Genomic DNA, 23,051 nt, shown 5'->3' with positions numbered 1-23,051 from the left:
TTTCTTTGTCTCTCTGTATTACGCTTTATTTTTTTACAGATCTTTCAGTTTACCAGTTCTTTCTTCAGCTGTGTCTAATCTGCAATTAAATATGTTCATTGGCTTTTAATTTCATTGATTTTACTTTTTATTTCTATAAGTTTTTTGACTGCTATTGTTTTTTATCATTTTAATATTTCTTTATTCCTTAATATTATCCTCATTTTATATTCTGGGTCTGGTTTAAATATATAAAGTCTTCATGGACTTTCTGTTGCTTCTTGCTCATGGTGTTGTGTTTCCTTATATACTGTGGTTTTTATTGTCATCATCATTATTATTTACATTGTGAATTTGTATTTTCTTGGAATAAGTTTATTTGCAAAAATTGGGGCCTGAATTTGAAGTGGGTATTCAGAAAGGATCTACATTTGTTCTGGCAGGGACCTGGAGATATTACTAGTCCAGGACCAATTTTAGCTAAATTCTTGGCTTGAGAATTTTTGGACCACATACATAATATGAATTCAGGTGACAACCTATATGAGAGGATTTTAAAACTAGATGTTTTTTTTTTTTTCTTTTCCAGGGTAGTTCAAAGTGCAACCAGGCAGTTTTCCTTAACAGTCTTAGAAATGTGGTGAAGTTGTTGGGAGGAGCATATCGGTATAGCTGTTTGAAGTTTTAGTCAAGGCAAAAGCCAGCTATTTTATCCAGCATTTTACTTGTTTTCAGAGGGTGAATCGCTAAGGGTACTAGTCTGTCGTACTTTAGAGAAAATAATGTACAGTTTATCAGTATATAGTTGGAAAAAAAAACTATGAACCTCTTCTTTCCTCACTAAAGACATTACTGAAGAAAGTATTTTGAAGATAAATGCATTGGAATGCTTGAGTATGACAAAGTAAACGCTCTTTGTTAAGATTAAGTAGTGCTGGGACTTCCCTGGTGGTCCAGTGGTTAAGACTCCACACTTCCACTGCAGCGGGTGCAGGTTCGTTCCCTGGTCAGGGAACTAAGATCCCACATGCTGCATGGGCGTGGCCAAAGGGAAAAAAAAAAAAAAGATTAAGTACTGCTGAGTTTGAAACATCTATATGATCAAAGATTTAGAGTTAGTAAGTGTAGAAGAAATTGTTAAAAATGAGTGTTTAAAGTGTGGGCAATAACATTTTATTCTATTCTTATTTAATTCATGTAGAACAGACCTAATTTTCTTTGGCTTAAATTGGTAAGTGGATTTCTTATATTTGGATAGTTAAGCATCATAATTTAGTGGAATTTTCCTATAGCAGATAAATGCACAAATCCACATTCTTGTATTTTAGTGTGAAAATTACTTATCTGCTTCAGAGACCCAAAAAAGAAAAGTAATTCTGGTCATAATTACCAATCTATTTATGTGTGCCTTTGTATTTTAAGAAGTCTGGTACCTTATTACCACTTGTAATATATGTGAAGTCTGGTAAACACTTGTAATATATGGTCTGAATTCCAAGCAACCCAAGGATAGAATATAGTTTGTTTCATAAATGGAAACTTTAGTGATATTCTAGTTATTTAAACTTATATAGCTAATAGGAATATACTGATTGATGAAAGTCAAATAAAAATGACGGTAAAAGGTATAATTTTTTAAATTCAGAGGGATTGCCATCTATAATATACTTGTCCCACTGCAAATAATTTATGTTTTTATATAAATCATTTTACCTGGGTATTTCTATTTTGAGTAATTATTTCAATTTAGGTGAATGAACTGTAGGTAACCCATAATTTGGACTAATATTAATTATAATTGGTTAATGTACAGACTATGACATATTCAGCATTATACTAAAGATCTATTTTATTATACAAATGTTAAACACTATATGAAACATATTCAACATTAAAAACCAATATAACATTATACAATAATAAATTTTTGGAAAGAAACATTTTGATGAATTTAGTTAGATATCTTAAAAAATCTTCATAATTTAAGTGAGGAAAAATTGGTGTCTTACATATCAGCAAAATTGACATATGCAGAGCTGAGAACAAATCTGTGAAGACCTCAGGTTTCTTCTTAGATTGTTGAAGGAAACTTTGATGGCAATGTTAATAATAGAAGTAGTAGTACTATATTATTATTAGCATGCACCTGTAGCACCCCCAGGGGTTGTTTTAAGTGCTTTACAAGAAGTAGCTACAATTATTGTTCCTGTTTTATAAGTAAAGAAACCGAGGCACAGAGATATTAAGTGACTTGCCCAGGGTCACATATCAAGGAAATGGTGGAGCTGAGATTGAAACCCAGTGTGGCTGTACACCATGGGTGAGTAAAGGGCCAGATAGCAAGTATTTTTAGGCTTAACTCATAAGGTCTCTGTTGCCACTACTCAGTTCTGTTATCTAGTGTGAAAGCAACCATAGTCAATATGTAAATATATGGGTGTGGTTCTCTTTGAATAATAATGTACTTATTGACAGTAATATTTAAATTTCATGTAATTTTTACCTGTTAGGAAATATTATTCTCTTGGGTTTTTTGTTTTGTTTTGTTTTGGGGTTTTTTGTTTGTTTGTTTTTGTCTTTGTTTTTTAACAATTTAAATATGGCTAACTATTCTTATCTCATGTATTATACAACAACTGCTATATATATTTTGGGGTCCTACCTTGTTCTACTGTGGATTCATTTACCCTGCACCTTGTAGAGTTTGCCTCCTTGAGGGCTAGACAATTTGATCTCTAAACATTTAGTTGATCCTTTACACTAGGCAATAGGAAATTCAACAGGTCTGAGACAAGAAGTTTCTACTTCTACATATACTCTAGGTTTTTCCCTTAGTGATTTCACTACTATGTAAATACTTATTGACTTTCCTGAATCTTACCCTCAGGCAGAGGTAGCTAGACCATATTGTTTTATCATTATTTACTATACTTATTTTGCATGTAGTTTTTCTCATTTTAATGTCATTGTAATGGACTTGGGCCTTGTTATTGAGGTAGCTGATAGTGAGGCATATACAGATCTCTTGTAATGTTGGCTCCCCTTTCATGTTCACATAATACAGACATAATTCTGCATATTTAGATTATCTACAAGGTCATATTAATCTGCACATTCATCTCTAAATTTACTGCCATAGCATATTTTATTTCTACTAAAAACCTTTGTATTTCTTCCTCCTCCAATAGAATAAGTGGTCTACCAGTCAGTACTATCTACTCAATGTAATGATGCAATTTCTACCCCATTCTACCTAGTACAAAGTTAACACCTCCTTGTTTCAACATGTTATAATAGTGATATATGCAAAGTACAGTACTATGATAGTACAGAAGAATCACCTATATATTAGTCTGGAGAGAAGGAAGGGAGTTTTTAGGCTAAGTTCCTAGGTGGAATCGTATAAATAGGTCTTGAGGAAGCAACAGATCCAAACACCTTTTAGCACACAGGAGTTTTAGGCTATGTAGGGAAGTTTGCTGCAATTTGAGCATGGAATTTGGTAATAGCTATGTGTGTAAAAGTAGTTTTGGATCAGAAATAAAGGTTCTTATGTCAAAATAAGGAATCTGAATTTCCTCCTCTTCATCAGTGATCTCAAATACCTAAATAAAATAGGATGGGAATATAAGTAATAAATAAGTCAAGTAGGCAGTGTGCTGGGGAAATGGGAGGTGGATGGAGACTGGCAAATTGGAAAAGAGGTCCATGCCTTGACTAAAGGCAGTAGCTGCTCAGCTTATTTTGCAATGGAGAGATGAAAGCCCTGTGTTACAGGGGTTCCTCTTTATCAAGAGCTCAGAGAAATCTACATTTAATCTGAAATACCACAGTTTTTAAATATTGGAAACTAAAATATCTTAAAATAATATTTTATCTATATAAAACAAATGTGTCAGCTGAAGGTCTTTGCTTTAGATGGTAAAATCTACACAGCAAGTGGTAAGTCTGTAAGTAGATCATTCTGTGTTTTAGGAAGATAACAATGGCAGCCATGTTGAACATGGATTTTAGGTAAATGTGGAATAGCAAGACAAGAGATAGGGTCTATTAGAAGTTTAAAGATGAGATAGATGTGAATTAATGTTTTATTAATAGGGATAGAGAAGATTCCAGAAGTACATTGATGGTGCTATTTTATACTTACTTATTGATGGTAAAATAAATACATAATGGTTGATAATGAAAAATAATTCTCCTTTTCATCCCTGACCCCTAGTTTCTGTTTCCCCTATGTAAAGGCAACTGTTTTTACCAGTTTGTTGCATATCCCTGTAGTAGTCTGGCAATATGCATTGGTGTACATGTGCCTTCTACTCTCTCCCTTCCTTTACACCAGTGATAATGTAATGAATAGATTTCTCCATCTTTGTTTAACAATACATGCCTGGAATTTTTCCCTTATCTATTCATATAGATGTAAATATATTCTCACTGATATTCTCATTAATATTTGTATTATATTTCACTTCATGGGTATATTATAATTAATTTAACCAGTCCCCTGTGGTAGACATTTAGTATGTTTCCATTGTTTTACTGCTACAAACCATCTGTGGATGCATATCCATATATATGTGTGTCTTTGAACTTTATGTGTGTATTATTTGGAGGATTAAATTCTTATAAATGGAAATGGTAAGTCTAATGGTATGTGTGCGTTTAAAATTTTTTTGACTATTACTATGTTGCCTTTAAAAGTAGTACCACTTATCATCCCTCCAACTAGATAGCAGAGCCTATTTCTGTACTTCAGAGCCATCATGGGATATATCAACATTTTTATTTTTGTAAATATGATAGGAGAGATGACATTTCATCTTTATAATTTCACTTATTTAATTATAGTAGAGAATCTTTTCATATTTGAAAAAAAATCCCTTGCGTTTCTTTTCTGTGAAGTAGTCTTCTCTCCCAGTTTTCTACTAGGTTGTTAACTGTTTTTTTTAAAAACAAAAATTACTTGTATAAGCTTTTTAATTAAGGAAATCAGCAAAGATTCTCAGTGTATCATTTTGCTTTTGACTGCTTTTATGTGGTTTTGTTCTGTTGACATTTAAAAATTTTAAGTCAAATTTATAAATATATCAATTTATGGAGTATGGTTACTATACTGTATTTAGAAGGGTCTTTGCAATTATTGTGTAATACCTAGGTCTTTTATATAATTTTAAAATTCTCAGTTATATTCTGCATTTGCATTTGTATTTAAAAATTTGTCTTTATTAGTGATTTGCTTTGATTAAAGGCAAAAAGTAAAAAGACAAGAAATAACACATGTTGGCAAGGATGTAGAGAAAAGGGAACCTTTGTACACTGTTAGTGGGAATGTAAATTGGTGCAGACAGTCTGGAGGTTCCTCAAGAAATTAAAATTGGAACTATCATATGATCCAGCAATTCCACTTCAGTATTTATCCAAAGAAAATGAAAACACTAACTCAAAAAGACATATGCACCCCATGTTTATTGCAGCATTATTTACAAGAGCTGAGATGTGGAAACAACCTAAGTGTGTCCATCAGTGGATTAGTGAATAAAGAGGATGTGGTATATATACACAATCAAACATTATTCAGCCATTAAAAAATGCAGTATTGCCATTTGTGACAGCGTGGATGTACCTTAAGGGCATTATGCTAAGTGAAATAAGTCAGATAAAGACAAATACTGTATGAGCTCACCTATATGTTGAATTTTAAGACCAAAAAAACCCAAGAAAACCCCAAAATACCAAGCTCATAGATACAGAAAGCAGATGAGTGGTTGCCAGAGGTGGGGGGTGGGGAGTAGGCAGAATGCACGAAGGGAGAGAAAAGGTACAGACTTAAGTTATAAAATAAATAAATCATGGGGATGTATTAATAATACACAGTATGGTGACTATAGTTAATAATACTATGTTGCATATTTGAAAGTTGCTAAGAGAATAAATCTTAAAAGTTCTCATCACAAGGAAAAAATTGCAACTGTGTATGGTGATGGATGTTAACTAGACTTACTGTGATCATTTCACAATATATACAAATGTTGAATCATTATGTAGTACACCTGAAACTAATATATTGTTGTATGTCAATTATGCCTCAAAAAAAGGCGCCAGAAGTGTTTAAAAAATACAACTTCAGGTATTCCTAGTTGAGTCTTCTAGGTTAATAAAATTTAAAATTTTTCAGGGATTCATCATTTGTGATACTTTAGGATTACTAAATAATTTTTAATAGTTTTCCATGCTCATGATTAGGAAATAAGTTATATTTCTTCCTGTGTGAACTCATGAATTGTTAAAGGCACATAAAGTACTTAGTAACAGTATTTTCCAAATAATTTATTTAAAAAGGAGGAACCACAGAGTTTGGACAACTTATCATAAATGGGATAATCAAGGTAAGCCTAGGGTTTGAGGACCATGTGTCATTTATTAGGTATAAAATTGGTGATATTGCTATAATATAAATGTTGGCTAAGACTTTCATTGTGCCTCTTATATTTTTGGGTCAATTTTACCACCCCTTGTATCTCTTTGAAAAAAACTCAGAATTTGAGTTTTCTCTGGGGTCCATTGTTTTGGGGTGAAGCTGGACTGTGTGCCCATTTTGAATCATTGTTATATGTATAGCCACATTTTTGCCACCTGGTATACCACTGCATTTTTTCCCCCACTGTGAACACTGGTAGACATAAGTAATATAATTGTTCATTCTACAGGTATAGAATTTCAGTATATTTCTTTTTATTCTAATTTTACCGAAAACATAACATGAATCCTAAATGATCAATATAATTTTTCAAAGCCAACTATTTTAAAACTAAATATCTGATATTATGTAACTGTTATCTCTTGAGACTTTTAAATTGGGGCAAAAATTCAGAGAAGCAATGCAAGTTATCATTCACTTATTCTTTGTAGGAGTTTCTTTGAGTTGCTGCTGTTCTTTGGAAGAGATGAGTTTTATGAAGAGCCCTTAAAGGATATTCTTGGATCATTCCAGGTAAAACAGTTTACTACTTACATTTTGTCTACATTTAAAACATGCCTTTATTCTCCCCCTAAAAATAGTATATTGATTATTTATTGATTATAAGCTTTTATATTTACTAAGGTGGCAATGCTTAAGATTCTGTTATGTTGGCAAAAAAGAAAGTTCTTAAAATTAATCTTTAGCTGTACTTCTAAGCAATTCATACAGAGGATTTTAATTCCACATTTGCTAGACTAGAGCCTGCTGCCACCACCCTTATAGATTCCCAAGCGTATCCTGGACATATACTTGCTTTTTACTGCTAAAGGCTTTTATTCCAAAGCCCCATGTAGAACTCAGCCCTGGAAAAAGGACTCTTTTTGCCTAGACTAGAAGCAGGCTGTTTGTTCCATGCCACTTTTTCCTTTGGTTGTTTCCTGATTTTCCCATCTGTTTTCTTAATAGCCTTCCCAAGATAGGAGGCAGATTTTTTTTTTTTTTTTTTTTTTTGCACATGCTCTATGAGTGAAGAGTAAATCCAGAAGGGAATGACAAAAGATCTAAGACCTCACCTGTAGATACAAGAACATTTGATGTTTTTACCATTTTGTTGGGAAGCAATACGTAGTACCATGGCTCACTAATGGGTCCTTGGCAGTCTCTCATTGCCCTTTTTTGGGGTGGAATAAAGATGTACTTTGAGCTCCCCCTAGGGGTACAGTTGTTCAGACAACGTATTGCAGTCTACCTTGAGGAAGGAAGTCATCAGAGTAACAGAAAAGTCATGCAGTGCTTTCTCTCACCTAGAATTTTTATTTCATGTTTATTTAAAGAACTTTTAGACTGAATTAAAACAGATTTTTATGAGTGATCACTCTGGTACATACATAAAATAGGAAAACTATAAACAAACTTAATTGGCTAAGGTATATCTAAAACTTCTTCACATTCAGAAGCTTACTCTAGAATTGCTTTTCCTTTCCAGTCATCAGTGTCTATTTTTCTACACCATTTTGTCTTCGGTGGCATCAAAAGTGTTGGTGATGCAGCATTTCCTAAAATAATTAATAAAAGAACTAAAAGTCACTGGTACTGGGCTTTTAAAAGCTTAAGCTGGCTTTATAGTAAGTTCTGTTTAATCAACTTTTGGCTCCTGCTTCAGGGGTATTGTTAAATTAGATTAATTACCCTATACCCTTCCTATACCATCTGATATCCAAGAGTTAAGAGAGTGCTCTGCTAGTCTCCTGGATTTTATTCTGTGTCACCAGTATACCCTTTTGCACGTTTTCATGTTGTCTCCGAATGTCCGTGCATGCAGAATGACAACTGCATCATGACCATTACCAGGCTGACATGGATTCAAAGATAGCATTGAATGTAAAACATAATCTGATTTCAGAGTTATAAAAATATGAAAAAATGTATCTTAGAATCAGTGAAATTAGGTACATTATATTGAACTTTCTACTTTATCCATCCTTACATTCAGCAAGTGGTAAAAATACCTGTTCTCATGGAGCTTGCATTCTAATTAGAGTCTGTATTCAAGTATTTAAAACTTCTTAATTTTCCATTCCATTTTTCCTTTGACACTTGTGCTCTTGGCAATCTATTCTTGAACTTTTACTTCAGCAAATATTTATTTAGTCCCCATTGTGTGGTAGGCACTAAGCTCTGGAAAAAAACATAATAAGCAAAAACAAAAAAGCCCCTGCTATTGTGCAGTTTAATTCTAGTGTAGAGACAGAAAGACAAGAAGTCAAACCTTTGTAAAGTTAAGAGTATTTTAGAAAGTGACAAATGACTTCAGTGGGAACTACTGAAGCGTTTTTAGAGTAGATGAGAGACAATACTTGACTTCTGTTTTAAATGTGTGAAATCATAACATTTGTGAAGGGATATATCCTTTTTCTTTTTTTCTTGTGAACAGGGTTTCCATTCAGTTATCAAAATAATTAATCCCTCAAGGGAGAGTTAATGGTTTTGTATTGTTTTCTGTCTCCTACTCAAATTCTAAGGCCCACCCCTTCTCCTGTTTGTTTGTTTTTAATCTCTGCATTTCCACTACTTTTGTTGCTGTTGCTTCTTCCTACTCTGAATTTTCTTGGGCCTCTAAGTCCTGCCTCCTTGGAGAGATTTCACCTTCTGTTCCCATCTTAGCTTTATCTGGAGAATAGTCTTCCATTTTCTAACTGAACTGCTGCTGCTGGTGCTTTGCTGCTGGTGCTTCCCAGACATGTGCCCTAAGGGACCCAGGAAAGGCCAACACGTAGTCCATCATGTATACTCTTCTAAAACCTCACATTTGCTAAGTTTTGTGAATTCTCCAGGCTTTTGACTGACCTTTGATAACCCAGTGACAATCCCAATGTCACCTTTTGAATTTTTTAATACTTTCTACTAGTGCAAGCCCTAGTTCCCAGGTGGTACCTTTCTATCCATCTTTCATACAGCTTAAGATCATGCTCTTTCTCCTCTACAAGAAGTAGGACAAACACAGCGCTGCTCATACTTTAATGTACATAAAGATCACCTGGGGATCTTGTTAAAATCCAAGTTATGACTCAGTAGTTCTGGGGTGAGGCCTGAGAGTCTGCGTCTCTAACCCGCCCTGAGGTGACGCTGATGGTGCCGGTCCCTGATCACGCTTCGGGTTAGCAAGGGACTAACATTCTTTGCTGGGTTTGAGTTAATCGCTCATCTGTTCCCCCATCTACTCCCCTCCCATTTTCCAACTGTGAGTATCCCAGCTTGCCACTCTGTCATCTTGGGCAAGTTACGTAATTTCTGTGTCAGTTTTATCATTTGTAAAATGGGGATAATGATCGTACTTGCTGTATATAGGGTCATTGGTTTGGCATGGTTCTTAGAAAAATGATCAGGCTTAAGGCCTAAGGCAGGCCTGTAACCTGTCTGGTGAAATGTGTGGACTCTGAAGTCATACTATTCGGATTTCTGTTTTTCACAGTGAGATCAAAACCTACCTCTTAAGCTTATTCTGTTCTTCCATGAATTTCAGAATTCCTAAACCTTGAGTTGTTCAAGTAGAAATTATTAATTTTTCTTATCCACTGACTATATTTTTTCCTCTGCTTTATTCCAAGAGGAAACTTCATTCTTAGAGCCAGATGTTCCATATACAGATGGTATGGTCTCCAACTTAACGATGGTTCAACTTACGATTTTTCAACTCTACAATGGTGTGAAGGCATACCATTCAGTAGAAACTGTACTTCAAATTTTGATCTTTTCCCAGGCTAGTGGTACGCCATATGATACTGTCTCATATGCTGGGCAGCTGCAGCAAGCAGCAGCTCCCCGTAGCTCCCAGTTAGCCATGCCATCATAAGAGTAAACAACCAATACACTTACAACCATTCTGTACCCAGACAAGCATTCTGTTTCATTTTCAGTATAATCAATACATTACATGAGATGTTCAGCATTTTATTATAAAATAGGCTTTGTGGTAGATGACGTTGCCCAACTGTAATGTAAGTGTTCTGAGCATTTTTAAGGTAGGCATGGCTAAGCTATGATGTTTGGGAGGTTAGGTATATTAAATGCATTTTCGACTTATATTTTCAACTTACGGTGGTTTATTGGGACTTAACCCCAGTGTAAGTTGAGCAAGATCTATGCTGGCTTCTAAGACCTTGCTTACTTGGCACTTGGCTTCCAGTAATTTTTCTTTACCTCAACACAAGAAGATGACACATTTCTTATATGATGCCCCTACGTCATTATTATTTTTAATCTGTTCATTGGTGAGCTTTCCATAGGCTCGTGATTGAATTCATACACTCCAAAATCCATTAATTTAATTAAATATTTTAGATTCCTAATGAAATGACAAAAATAATATAAAATTTGGAAAAAATTCCTTGTAAATGCTGTTTACTAGGATGAGGACTTATTAACAGTCGATTAACTGAATGTGATTAAATAGGGAAATGAGAGAGAGAGATAAAAGAGAGACCTTCCAGTGCTATCCAGTAATACGCCACTCCCCCTACCAGCTTGTAACAATAGGGGCTGGAGGAAATAGCAGGTGGTGGGGCGTTTGGTATGTGACCAATCTCATTTTTGTTGGTGCTTCTTGAAGATGCACTAGGTGTGCAGCAGAACCAACAGAACAGGAATCGTGTTATACCTACATTAAAAATGGGATGTATGGCTCTGCATGAGAGCATTCCTTCCACTGAGAGAATGACTGTATGACCCAAACTAAATGCAGCCTGCCCCAATACCCAGAGGTCAGAAAGTTTTGTAAAGTTTTGTCTCCCACTGTAGCTTCCTCATAATTTACTGCCTCATGGGCCATTCGTCTAACAAATCAAACTTATAAACTTTTACCTTCTCTGTTTGGGCTTGAAGGATTTGACAGAGACCTGTTTACCCATTAGTAAAAGAGCTCTCTGTTCTAAATACTCTAGGTAAAGATGAATAAAGAGACTAACACCAATTACCATCAGTTACATGGTAAGATAAGACAGTTTTTAAAAAAAGGATCAGTTATGTTCTTGCTGTGGTTGAGTCTATGGTATCTTCCATGAAACTGGAAGTGAAATTGTAAAGAAGGGACAACCTCAGGAATGTATGGAAGTAAAATATTGTATGGAGATGAAACTACTAAACTAAAAGTGTGTTGAAGGGCGATCAACAGCATATTAGCTCCAGGAAAATCCAAATCAGTGAAGGAAATAATTTTTAAAAATTAATTTTCAATTCATAATTACATACAGCTATATCTTATTTCAGTTTTCAGGATAAAGAAAAATTCCTACAGATGCAGGACTCCTGTAGAACGAACAGGATTCTCACAAAGGAAAGAATAAAATCAGGTCTGCAGTGAACTTCTTCATTGTAACAAATGCCAGAATAAATAAATAATGTCTGGAGTTTTTAAAGGGAAAAATATTATTTAATAATACAGCTGCCAGGCCCTATAGTCTATGAGAGAGGGCAACAGAAATAAATAGTCCAAATACTTGGAAAACAAACCAGCTACATCTTTTATCAGGAAAACAAATAAAAGAAGTATGCCAGCTGATTTAGAAGTGATCAAAACAAAGAATTTACACAGAGTTGTTACAGAAAAAAAATAGGACTGACCTGAAGAAACAAGTAAAAATTAGCACACTATTGTTAATATCGTTATTATGAAAATCCTATTAATATCAGAAATGATTCTGAAAAAAGAAAATACAAGTTTTAAATAAAAGCACACACACAATAATCAGGAACTAAAATCTCAGATTATGTTATTGATTGGATGGAGGTAAGGAAGATAGGGAGGAGTCAAGTATATTCTTGGGCATCTAAGCTGAAGTAACCACGTAGAGTAGTGCTATTCACTAAGTGAGCAATGATCATAGGGGGAAAAGGAGGATATAGAAAGAAGATAAGTTCCATTCTAGACACAAGAGTTTTAAATATCTTTGGAATATCCAAGTACTGATGATGTGCAATAATGTTTAGTTTCATGGGTCTATATATGTATCTTCCTAATTTGTTTCTTTTTAATCCAAGAACATATATAATTTTTATTAATCAAGAGAAAAATAGATGTTATAAAGATTTTTGTTCACTTGTTTAATTTAGGGGAAAAAAAACAGAGAGACCCTGGAGTAGTCAACAAAATGCCAACCAAGGGGGGTGGGATGGGGAGGGTGGGAGGGAGGGAGATGCAGGAGGAAGGAGATGTGGGAACATATGTATATGTATGACTGATTCACTTTGTTATAGAGCAGAAACTAACACACCATTGTAAAGCAATTATACTCCAATAAAGATGTTTAAAAAAAAGCGTTACTGCCAGAGCTCTACAAATGTTTTAATGAGCCTACCTTGATCTCAGAGAAAACTCTATCCCCATCCTTTGGGGTCAGTGTATAAATCGCAAAGATCTTTTTTGTTCAGACTAGAAGTTGGCCTTCCTTAAACTTTTTTTCCTGGGACTTCACCCTATTTTTAAATCTGCTTGACCTTCCTTGGGGGAGTATAGGAAGGAGGTGGGAGGAGGTAGGGGACATAAACTTCCAAACAGGAGGAGGCCCAAGGCTATCTTACTGCAATAGCATCTTAAAAGGAGCAAAAAATAATCAGCAGTAAAAGAACCAGCCACAACAGATCGTTATGCCCACCCTGTTTCACTGGGGCAAGTGTTGATCTCCCCTGAGAAGTTAGAGTATATATTCATCGTGGTCATAAGACCAGCACATCTCCCAGATTTTATTATTTTTAGCTAATAGGAATAAGTTTAGAACTATTAACATTCCACTAAAACCTTCTAAAAACTGGGATCATGTCCCGTCCTCCCTAGGCTACTTGGAAGAAATTCCCCAAATACTTAATTTGGCAAATTCCTCATCTTGGTATTCAAAACCAACTTTGTATTGCTGGTTAAAAGGTTTTTAAATATAACCATATCAGCTTAAGAACAAGACGTAAGTGAGAAGCAGTTTCAAAATTGTGTTCCCATATTTTCTGCTTGAATAGAAGCTCTCCTGTCTCTGCACAACTCCATCTTGATTGCATATGACTTGCCCCACCTAAGTTTTTCCACTGTTACAGAGCACTAATCTATATTCTGTCTGTGGTTTGATAGTCTCTCCAACTACGTAGTTAGATTTGGTGGGCAAAGACTAACTTTCATCCTTTTGTTTCCAACACTTAGTAGTCTAAGTCCCCTAAGGGGGACTGGTATGTCTGCCAGTACAAAGGAAGGATAAATAAGTCCATAGACATTTCTATCTGATGTCTAGCCATTTCTTTCTTGTAAAAAAATTCTATTTAGAGATGTATTATCCTTGCTGAACTCTTAAAAAATAAGAAACAATGAGGTGTATTGTCTGAAGCTGTTTACTTCATGGTCCATTGGTTACCACTGTGTACAGTAAGATGGGGGAGACATCAATAAATGTATTCATGGGATGAAACCATCAAATGTTTACTTGTAGATTATACTTTGACAATGTGTAGGAAAAAAGAGAAACTGAAGTATGTTTAATTGTGAGAAAAGTATAAGGGAAAAGATTTCACTATCTGTGAAAGAAACATGTTTGACAAGTGTGCCACATATTTAGTACTGGGAGTAAGAGGGATTGATGTTAAAATTAAAGTTTCAGATTCTGAAATCATTTTGTAAAGATTGTATTCCTTAGATAAATCTTGTGTTGAAATGGGTAAAGCTTTGATATTTTTCCCTGGCATTTATCTTGAAATTATTACTCACAGTTAATAATTCTTATATATCACCACCTCAGAAATCTTTTCACTTTTTCTGTGTTTTTTTAAATAATTTGTTTGAGTAGGAAACACTTTACTTTGGTTCAACTGTTGAAGTTCTACAGTCACTTTGAAGAGATAAAAGACCCAGAATTATTTCAAGCATAAAATATATAATAAATAAACTTGAGATAGTTAAGCTCAAGGGACCAAGAGCAAGCCTCCAAAAGACAGGGCTGTTAACATCAGTAAGTTGCATATCTCAGAAAAGGCCGGTATACCTGGGCATATGGAAGAGCAGTCATCTCAAAAGAGATGAACATTGATAGTTATTCACACCATAGTATCCAACATAAATGAAGATCTTAATATCCTGAGTATCTTGCAATCTGTGTGTTGTCAGGAGCAGACATATAAGTGCCTTTAAAGTCAGTGATAGGACTTAACTTTGAAATTAGTTCTAAAAGCATATCAGGATCATTGAGGCACTCACTATTCACTGAAAGCTGATTCTGTAGAGTGTCTTTAATACATAATAATTAGAATTATCAACATATTAGTGCTTGAAGTAGTTTATATTTTCCCAGATAAAATATTAGCTCAGAGAAAATTTAGCTGTAAAGAACTGTAGAGGATATTAAGTCCAATCTAATTTTTTAATAAATGATGAAACCAAAGACCAGAGAGATTCATTAATTCATTCATTCAACAGTGTTTACTGACGCTTAAGTAACTTGCTCAATTTGTAGCATAGCCCATATTGTGACCTGTTCTCTTGACTGACTCCAGTACTATTTCTGCTGAGTCGTATTTTACATTCAGCTCTCTGTGTAGGAATCTATGCTCAAATAAATCTTGCATATACTTTAATTCTGCTTCAGGGTCTATCTTAGAGGCTAGAACTATAACAATAGCACTTCTCTGTTGGCCATAATATTTCATTACTTATTTAAAAATATTGATAGTAGGGCAGGGTTGTGCTTTCATTAGCATGGCAACCACCAACTAATTTTGAAATCTGATTATACTCTCAGTTGATAGTTTTACTGTATTTATGATTGGCTTCTGCTTCAGAAAAAAACTGATTACTAATTTAAGTAACATTTACATTGTTACCTAAAATTTTTTAAATGTATAAAAATGCAATCAGGTTTATTAAACAGGAGACAATTACTCATATTTAAATATTTGTTTTTTTCAAAAGCCCCAAAAGAGGTATCTTAAATAGTTCACTAAGTACGTGATTCTAGTTATTTTAAAAAATCAAGTATGTGTAATTTATATGCATTAATGAATTTTTATAATTTTAAGACTGAGAGTCACTTTAGAAATTATTTAATCCAATAATCCCTTATTTTATAGATCAGAAAATTAAGCTCCAGTGGAGCTGAGGTTTATAGAAGCAGAAAAAGGGCCTAAATCCTTTTCTCAACCCAGCATTCTTTTCAGTATTCCCTAATCTATTATATGAAATGATGTAACCATGTGTTTGCAATAATGTATATGTCAAAAGAATAGGTTTAAAGAAACGTTTTTATTTATACTACCATCTTAAATGCTTCATGGTCTTAACATTTTAAAGCCTTTTCAAGACCACCTTATCCGGGAGAGGGAGGAAGAAGAAACTTTAGTTTGGTTACCTGAGTGATAGCAGATGAAGGCATCAACTAGAGTGCAAATTATAGAAATGGCAAGGAAGAAGCAGATCAGGAGATGTTGAAGAAAACTGCCATGACATTAGGATCAATAGAAGCAGATGAGTTTTATGTTTGATTCCAAACACAAACATAAAAACAAATAATACCTAAAACCAGGAATCCCCAGACTTCTGATATAATACCCATCCAGATTTTTTTTAAGTTTGAGCACATATCCCCAATATATGTATATTTGTTATTTATGTACATGCACTAATACTATAATACATTATAAAACATAAAAATACATAGTAAAATATTTTAACAGTGTAAGACTTTAATGACATCAGTATGACTGAATGTGCTTTATTTTTGAAAAAATTTTAACAGTTCATATAGTACTTCAAAGTCTGATTTTTTAAGTTCAGTTTGCTTTGATACTTGGTTTTAATAGTTGTCATAGGTGAAAAAGATACCTTTGGTAGATCCAAATGGAAAAATTTTTTTTCTAAAAGTTGATACTCAGTTTTAAATGCCTTCCACCAAATTTATAATTTTTTAATAAAAAATTTGCAATTTTGCAACTTTTTGCAAATTTGCAATTTTTTGTTGCAATTTGACTACTAAATTTCTATTGTTGCTGAAATCAATCATTGTTTTCTTGAATAGCAACCATTTTTTAAACAAAATAACTCATTAAAATGCTCCAAATGAAGGATTTTTTTTTTAGAATTTTATAATTTTATTTATTTTTTTATACAGCAGGTTCTTATTGAAGGATTGTTTTAAACAGAAAATTCTAGTTTAAGTTTTTTAATGGCATAGATACAAGCATTATAGGTGATATCGATTTTGGGCAACAACAATCATGTAATGATGTAAATACGTCCAAGCATCCATTTTAAATGATTTTCTCCTTAAGAACTTTCTTTTACAAAGCAGTAACTTTTTCACTGTATACTATTCCCTTTATATGAGCAAACTCAGAATGTTTATGTTTTCAAAAACATCAGGTAAATACTTCTTAGGAACTTATCACAGAAATGAACAGCAAATTTGTGAGAATTGTCTTTTTGTAAAAGAAAACTGCGTAACATCTTTGAATTTTATCACTTTTAAAGTGCTTTGCCATAAGATAACCGATGAAAATATAATAATAAAAGATATGATCATTCTCATTTCAAAGTACTGTAAAGATTTTACTGTATTTTAAGGCTTTGTTTTTATAAATTAACCATATTGAATACCTTTTGTATTTTTGCTTTGATTTGCTGCAGTAGCTTGCTTATGAATGAATTTGACATGTGGTATTTTATACTTTTCTTCTGGAATCTGCATTTCATTCAAAATAAGACAGATATTTCATAGTGCTTCTACTTACACAGATTTCTGTAAATTCCTATTCTGATTTTAAAAATTATTTATTGCGAATACATCTTCTCTGATATACCTTTCCTTTTCTGACTGTTTGAAGAAGCTTTTAACTACGTAGGAAGTAAGATGGCAACACTTAATTAGTAATGCAAGGCCTTCCTCCTATATTATGAGTACCAGAAGAGTGGAGTGGTACAGATTTTCAGTACTGCAGGAGAAAGTATTATGGATTGAGGTGGCTAGTGGAGGCTTCTCTGTGGAAAAATAGTTAAAAAAGGATTTAGATAGGTTTACCAAAAGTTGTAGGAGAAAGAGAATGATACGAGAAAAGGCATAGGCAAGAAAGGACAAGATAAGTTTGGGAGACATGGAAGAGACCAGGCTGGAGAAAAGGAGTCATGATGTGCAATAATAGGTGAGTGAGTAGGTAGGTAAATCCAGAGGTCCTTAAATATGAAGTCGGGGCATTAAGAACTTTTATCCTATGATAAGCGAAAGGGTTCAGATCAAGTTTGTGTAATGGCCAGAACACTGACCTGCAGCTTCACAGACATGTTGTGGTGGCTAACTCTAAAGTGGCAGCAGGTGCGGGGAAGAAACATCTTCTGGAACTAAACGGATTCTGAAAGAAGAGTGAGGGAGTTACGTTTTCTCTCTGCCTTTGGCAAAGACACAGGATTGAATGTAAGTTTCTGAGGAAATTATATTTAGCACAGTGCAGTGGGTAAATAAAGGATGAGGTTAATATACAGGTCCAAATTTAATTAAGTAAACATTCTAAAACAACACAATATGAATATACTCTAGAAAAGATAAGTTGTAAATTCTATAGTGATTTAAGTGTTTCCTTTTTCACTTGGGAGGCTTTTAAATTGAATATCATCCAAAAAGCCACCATACTATTTAAGGAAAAATAAGCCAGAAGATACTTAGAAACTTTTCTTTCATCCTGTGTCTTTTTAAATAGACCAAAGTGAAATCTTTCTTTCATCTCTATTTCCTATCCAGAGTTATTTCCCCATAGAAATGGTCTCCAAAATATGGTGTACTTGACTCAAGGAGTGCACGCACACAAAAACCAAAACTTTCATTTATAATTTTTATATTAGAAAAATGAATTTAAGCTAATTTACTACTCTTTAATAGAAGGATTGGTAGGAGTACAGATATATAATTTACAGTGTAAACATTTATGAAAGTGCACTCCAAATGTAGGAGAGATTGGGTTTGCCAAAAAGTTCATTCAGTTTTTTCTGTAAGATGGCTCTAGTAGTTAGTAGTGCTTAGTTGTCTTTAACTTCATTTGAAACAATTTTGTTAGATTTTATTGTGACAGCTGTCATATCATCGTGTGTTAAAAAAAAAAAAACACATCAAAATTGGTGAATTTCTGTATAGCCATTTTAATATTGAAGATGGAAGAAAAAAGCAACATTTTTGGCATATTATGCTTTATTATTTCAAGAAAGGTAAAAATGCAACTGAAACGCGAAAAAAATTTTGTGCAGTGTATGGACAAGGTGCTGTGACTGATCAAATGTGTCAAAAGTGGTTTGTGAAGTTTCGTGCTGGAGATTTCTCACTGGATGATGCTCCATGGTCGGGTAGGCCAGTTGAAGTTGACAGCGATCAAATCGAGACATTAATTGAGAACAATCAACGTTATACCACGCAGGAGATAGCCGACATATTCAAAATATCCAAATCAAGTGTTGAAGATCATTTGCACCAGCTTGGTTATGTTCATTGCTTTGATGTTTGGGTTCCACATAAGTTAAGCAAAAAAACCTTCTTGACCGTATTTCAACATGCGATTCTCTACTTAAACGTAATGAAAACGTTCTGTTTTTAAAACAAATTGTGACGGGCGATGAAAAGTGGATACTATACAATAATGTGGAATGGAAGAGATTGTGGGGCAAGTGAAATGAACCAGCACTAACGAAACCAAAGGCCGGTCTTCATCCAAAGAAGGTGACGTTGTGTATATGGTGGGATTGGAAGGGAGTCCTCTATTATGAGCTCCTTCTGGAAAACCAAACGATTAATTCCAACAAGTACTGCTACCAGTTAGACCAACTGAAAGCAGCACTCGACAAAAAGCATCCAGAAAGTCAACAGAAACACATAATCTTCCATCAGGTTAATGCAAGACTGCATGTTTCTTTGATGACCAGGCAAAAACTGTTACAGTGGCTGGGAAGTTCTGATTCATCCGCCATATTCACCAGGCATTGCACCTTCGGATTTCCATTTATTTCAGTGTTTACAAAATTCTCTTAATGGAAGAAATTTCAATTCCCTGGAAGACTATAAAAGGCACCTGGAACAGTTCTTTGCTCAAAAAGATAAAAAGTTTTGGCAAGATGGAATTATGAAGTTGTCTGGAAAATGGCAGAAGGTAGTGGAACAAAATGGTAAATAAAGTTCTTAGTGAAAATGAAAAATTTGTCTTATTTTTACTTTAAAACCGAAGGAACTTTTTGGCCAACCCAATACAATCAAAAAGTATGCCAGAGTTGACTGTGGGGTAGGGATTGTTAAATATACAGATTATCAGGGTTTTCTCCTAGAAACCTTGATTCAGTAGGTTTGAATTGAGGTCTGGGAATCATTTTTTAACAAGACCTCCAAGTGTTTCTTATTTTCAGCCAAGTTTAAGAAATTAGCAATAGACCTATTTCACCATATCTTGACTTTAGGCCCAAGTCCAGTTCTAGGTCCCACAGCACTAATGGCTGTATGATTGGTGCCTCACCTATCCTAACACAGCGAGAAAGAAAGATTGTCCAAGAGCTCAGCAGCAGAGCTAAAGCCTAATCAGTGATTCATGGGCTGGCATCCAGCTCACCTTATTTCTTGTGCTTTGACTGGACCAAAAGCCAGCTTACAGTAGTTTAATTTGTATGGGCAGCAATATGTATGTCTAGAGTAATTTAGGAGTTTGTTTACCTTGAGGTTTGAAATCGATGATTGTTTTTAACCATGAAGTCATTGCCACAGATCATTACTATATTCCATGTGTTAAAAAATCATGGCTGATCAATAACTTTATACCATATTTTTATGAGTGCTGTAATATGCTGACACATGGAAATGTAGAAATTTATTTTACGATAAGGCAGTTGGGTGTCCTAAAATAAAATATTTATTCAGAATCTTAAAAAATAGAAAAAAAATAGCTAACATTTATTAAGTACTTATTCATTGTCCTAAGCACTTTTCAATACTGTGTATTATTTAATCCTTACAACAATCCTATGAAATAGGTGTTTTTAGTATCCGTTTTGTAGAGGAGTTAACTGAAGGAGCAGAGAGGTTAAGTAACTTGCCCATTTGGTTATAGGGTTTTTGTTTGCTTGCTTGCTCATTTTAATTTGGGAATTCCCTAAGTAACTTTTAGAAGATACTTACTTTCATGTTTTGACTTAATGATCCTTTGGCTTCTTTGAATGATTCTTCATCTTGAAACTTGATTTCTTCTACTGCCTTGTTCTCTTATAAAACAAAATCTCTTTCATGTATTTTAACAATGAATGAAAAGTGGCATATAGATATCACTTTGGAACGTTGAAACGATGAAAGAGCATGACAATTTAATAAAAGCAAAGTGTTCACTGCCACTTTGAATATGTAGCCTAATGATTCATCTGATAAATAAAATTTGTAAATATATATGGTTTTATCCTGAAGCTTCGCTTTATAACTGTTACTAAGTTTTTTATGTCTGAGGGATTTTTTAGCACAGAAAGAAATTCTGACAGTCGCTTGTATTTTAATTGATGTGCAGTTTATTCCAGTTTTTAGCATTGCCAATTTCAATATCTAGTTTTTTCTTAAGGCCTTAAGCTCAATTTATGCATTAAAAAAACAAATCTATCCATACCTTCACTAGGCCTTCAGTTAATCTTTTTAAATTATCAAATTAAATTCCATGAAACATTTTAAAAAACACCTAACAAAGTATATAATGAATCAAAGCATCATAATCAAATGATTAAATCTTGTAAATCTAAGTCTAATAAATTTATAAATTCAGTAAACCAAGTTCTCCTAAATATTAAACATTGTTTACAAACTTGTTACATATTTCATATTTTAATCACAAGTCTAAGATAACAGATTCTCTAAAAACATTTCAAATATCTTTTTTAAAAAATCCCCCAAAATGCATAGACAAATTATCAGTTAATGCCCAACTTATCAATAGTATCTTTATCTTAAACCTAATGCAAAGTCTTCATATTATAGCCTGGATTCATTCCTTCAGCCTGTCATTTCTCATCCCAAGACTATAAATCTACTTACACAACAAAGTGGAATAGAATTTCCATCTTCCAGCCTTCTGCTACACCTAAGATTCTACATTTGGGATCAGGGACAGAGACCTGTACCTACCTGCCAACCAGAATCTGCATTGGACAGGGACCTCTCTATTACCTTCTTATTGTTAGGCCTGCCATTGTTAACGGAAACTTTATGAACCCTTACATAAATGAACGTACACATTTTACATTTTTGCAACCTGGTTCTTTTCCTAGGAATGATGCATCCTGTAAGTTTTTCCATTAGGTTTTTGCAGCCTGGTTCTTTTCCTAGAAATGATGCATCCCACATGTTTTTCCCTTAGGTTACACTTCATCCCTGTTATAATGGGATTTTCTAAGTCCAATTATGTACAAACTGTGTAACCTTTGGCATTAAAGCCTATTTGTGTACTAATGGGGTTTTGACACCCTAATTAGGTTACTAAAGCAACCCTTTCTCTTCTGTAGTTTAACAGCTGCCTCACTGACCATCAGTCATTTTATTGACAATGATGATCAAATTTAGTTTTTAACCCCTTTAAATTCACAAAGCCAAAATGATTTTTCTCTCCTAGGAATGCCAGAATCACCTCCGCAGATATGGAAATGTGAATCTGGAACTGGTGACTCGAATCATTAGAGATGGTGGCCCATGGGAAGATCCAGTGTTGCAAGCTGTTCTAAAAGCCCAGCCAGCATCTCAGGAGATAGGTACTTCAGGAGACTCAAACTCTAAACCAACATTTGTGAGAAGCAAATACAATTTCATTTTCTAACTAGAGCAGTAATAGTGATTTTTCTTTATTTTATAATACTGAATAAGAGTAATGTATTTTCACATGAAGTGTGTTTAATTTGTTATATTAACCCAGCCCAAGAGTGATTTGACATAAGATTAGGTACAATTATTTCTAGTAATTTCCTATTAAAATGGGAATTCAGAGTATTAACATATTTAGTATCCCCATGCTTTTTACAGAGTTTGTTTTCACTTCAGTTATGTTTTTTAAAATCTATTTAAGTAGGAACACCCTTTAAAACAAAAAAAAAAAAAAAAAACACCCTGCTTAAGCACATGGAATCTCCCTTATACAGGAAACTCTGTGAAGGATGGAACTCCTTCAGCTTTTGTTTTGATATACACTACCATATATCCTACACCTAGCCAGTGCTCAGTATAAATATTTGTTTACTGAATGAATGACCACAAGATGAATGCATAAGTGAATGAATGACTAATTAAATGAGTAAGTAAATTTCGATTCCAGATACTCTAGAGCAGTATTTCCCAAACTTCATTCATTAATAGAAGTTAAGTTTTGTCTCATCCCCTTACCACCTGCATACCTTTTGGACATCACTTCCTCTCCAACCTAGATGCACAGTGGTTCCTGTGAGCCAAAATCTGCTTTTGAAGGCAGGAAGCTCTGTCAACTATTTCTAGTTAATTCTTTTTTAAAAAAAACATTTGCCATATTATTCCTGAGCCCCAGAACATTTGGGTCACCAAAACTCAGAATGTAAGCTCAGCAGTAGTGAATAAGCACAAAAGTGTGGACA

General features: G+C 34.0%; 1 protein-coding gene across 2 annotated transcripts in view; it reads left to right on the top strand.

The window, feature by feature from the left end:
• ZNF654 (zinc finger protein 654) overlaps positions 1-23,051 on the top strand; it is a 91,574-nt gene that overhangs the window by 52,288 nt on the left and 16,235 nt on the right. For both annotated transcript variants that reach the window (XM_059921358.1, XM_059921357.1), the window contains exons 3-4: positions 6,889-6,970; positions 22,067-22,202. In XM_059921358.1, the coding sequence (XP_059777341.1) occupies positions 6,889-6,970; positions 22,067-22,202 (218 nt within the window). The remainder of the gene's footprint in view (positions 1-6,888; positions 6,971-22,066; positions 22,203-23,051) is intronic.

The sequence above is a fragment of the Balaenoptera ricei genome, chromosome 4, assembly GCF_028023285.1.
Source record: "Balaenoptera ricei isolate mBalRic1 chromosome 4, mBalRic1.hap2, whole genome shotgun sequence".
Taxonomy (NCBI): Eukaryota; Metazoa; Chordata; class Mammalia; order Artiodactyla; family Balaenopteridae; genus Balaenoptera; species Balaenoptera ricei.
This window is presented reverse-complemented; position numbering and strand designations above follow the sequence as displayed.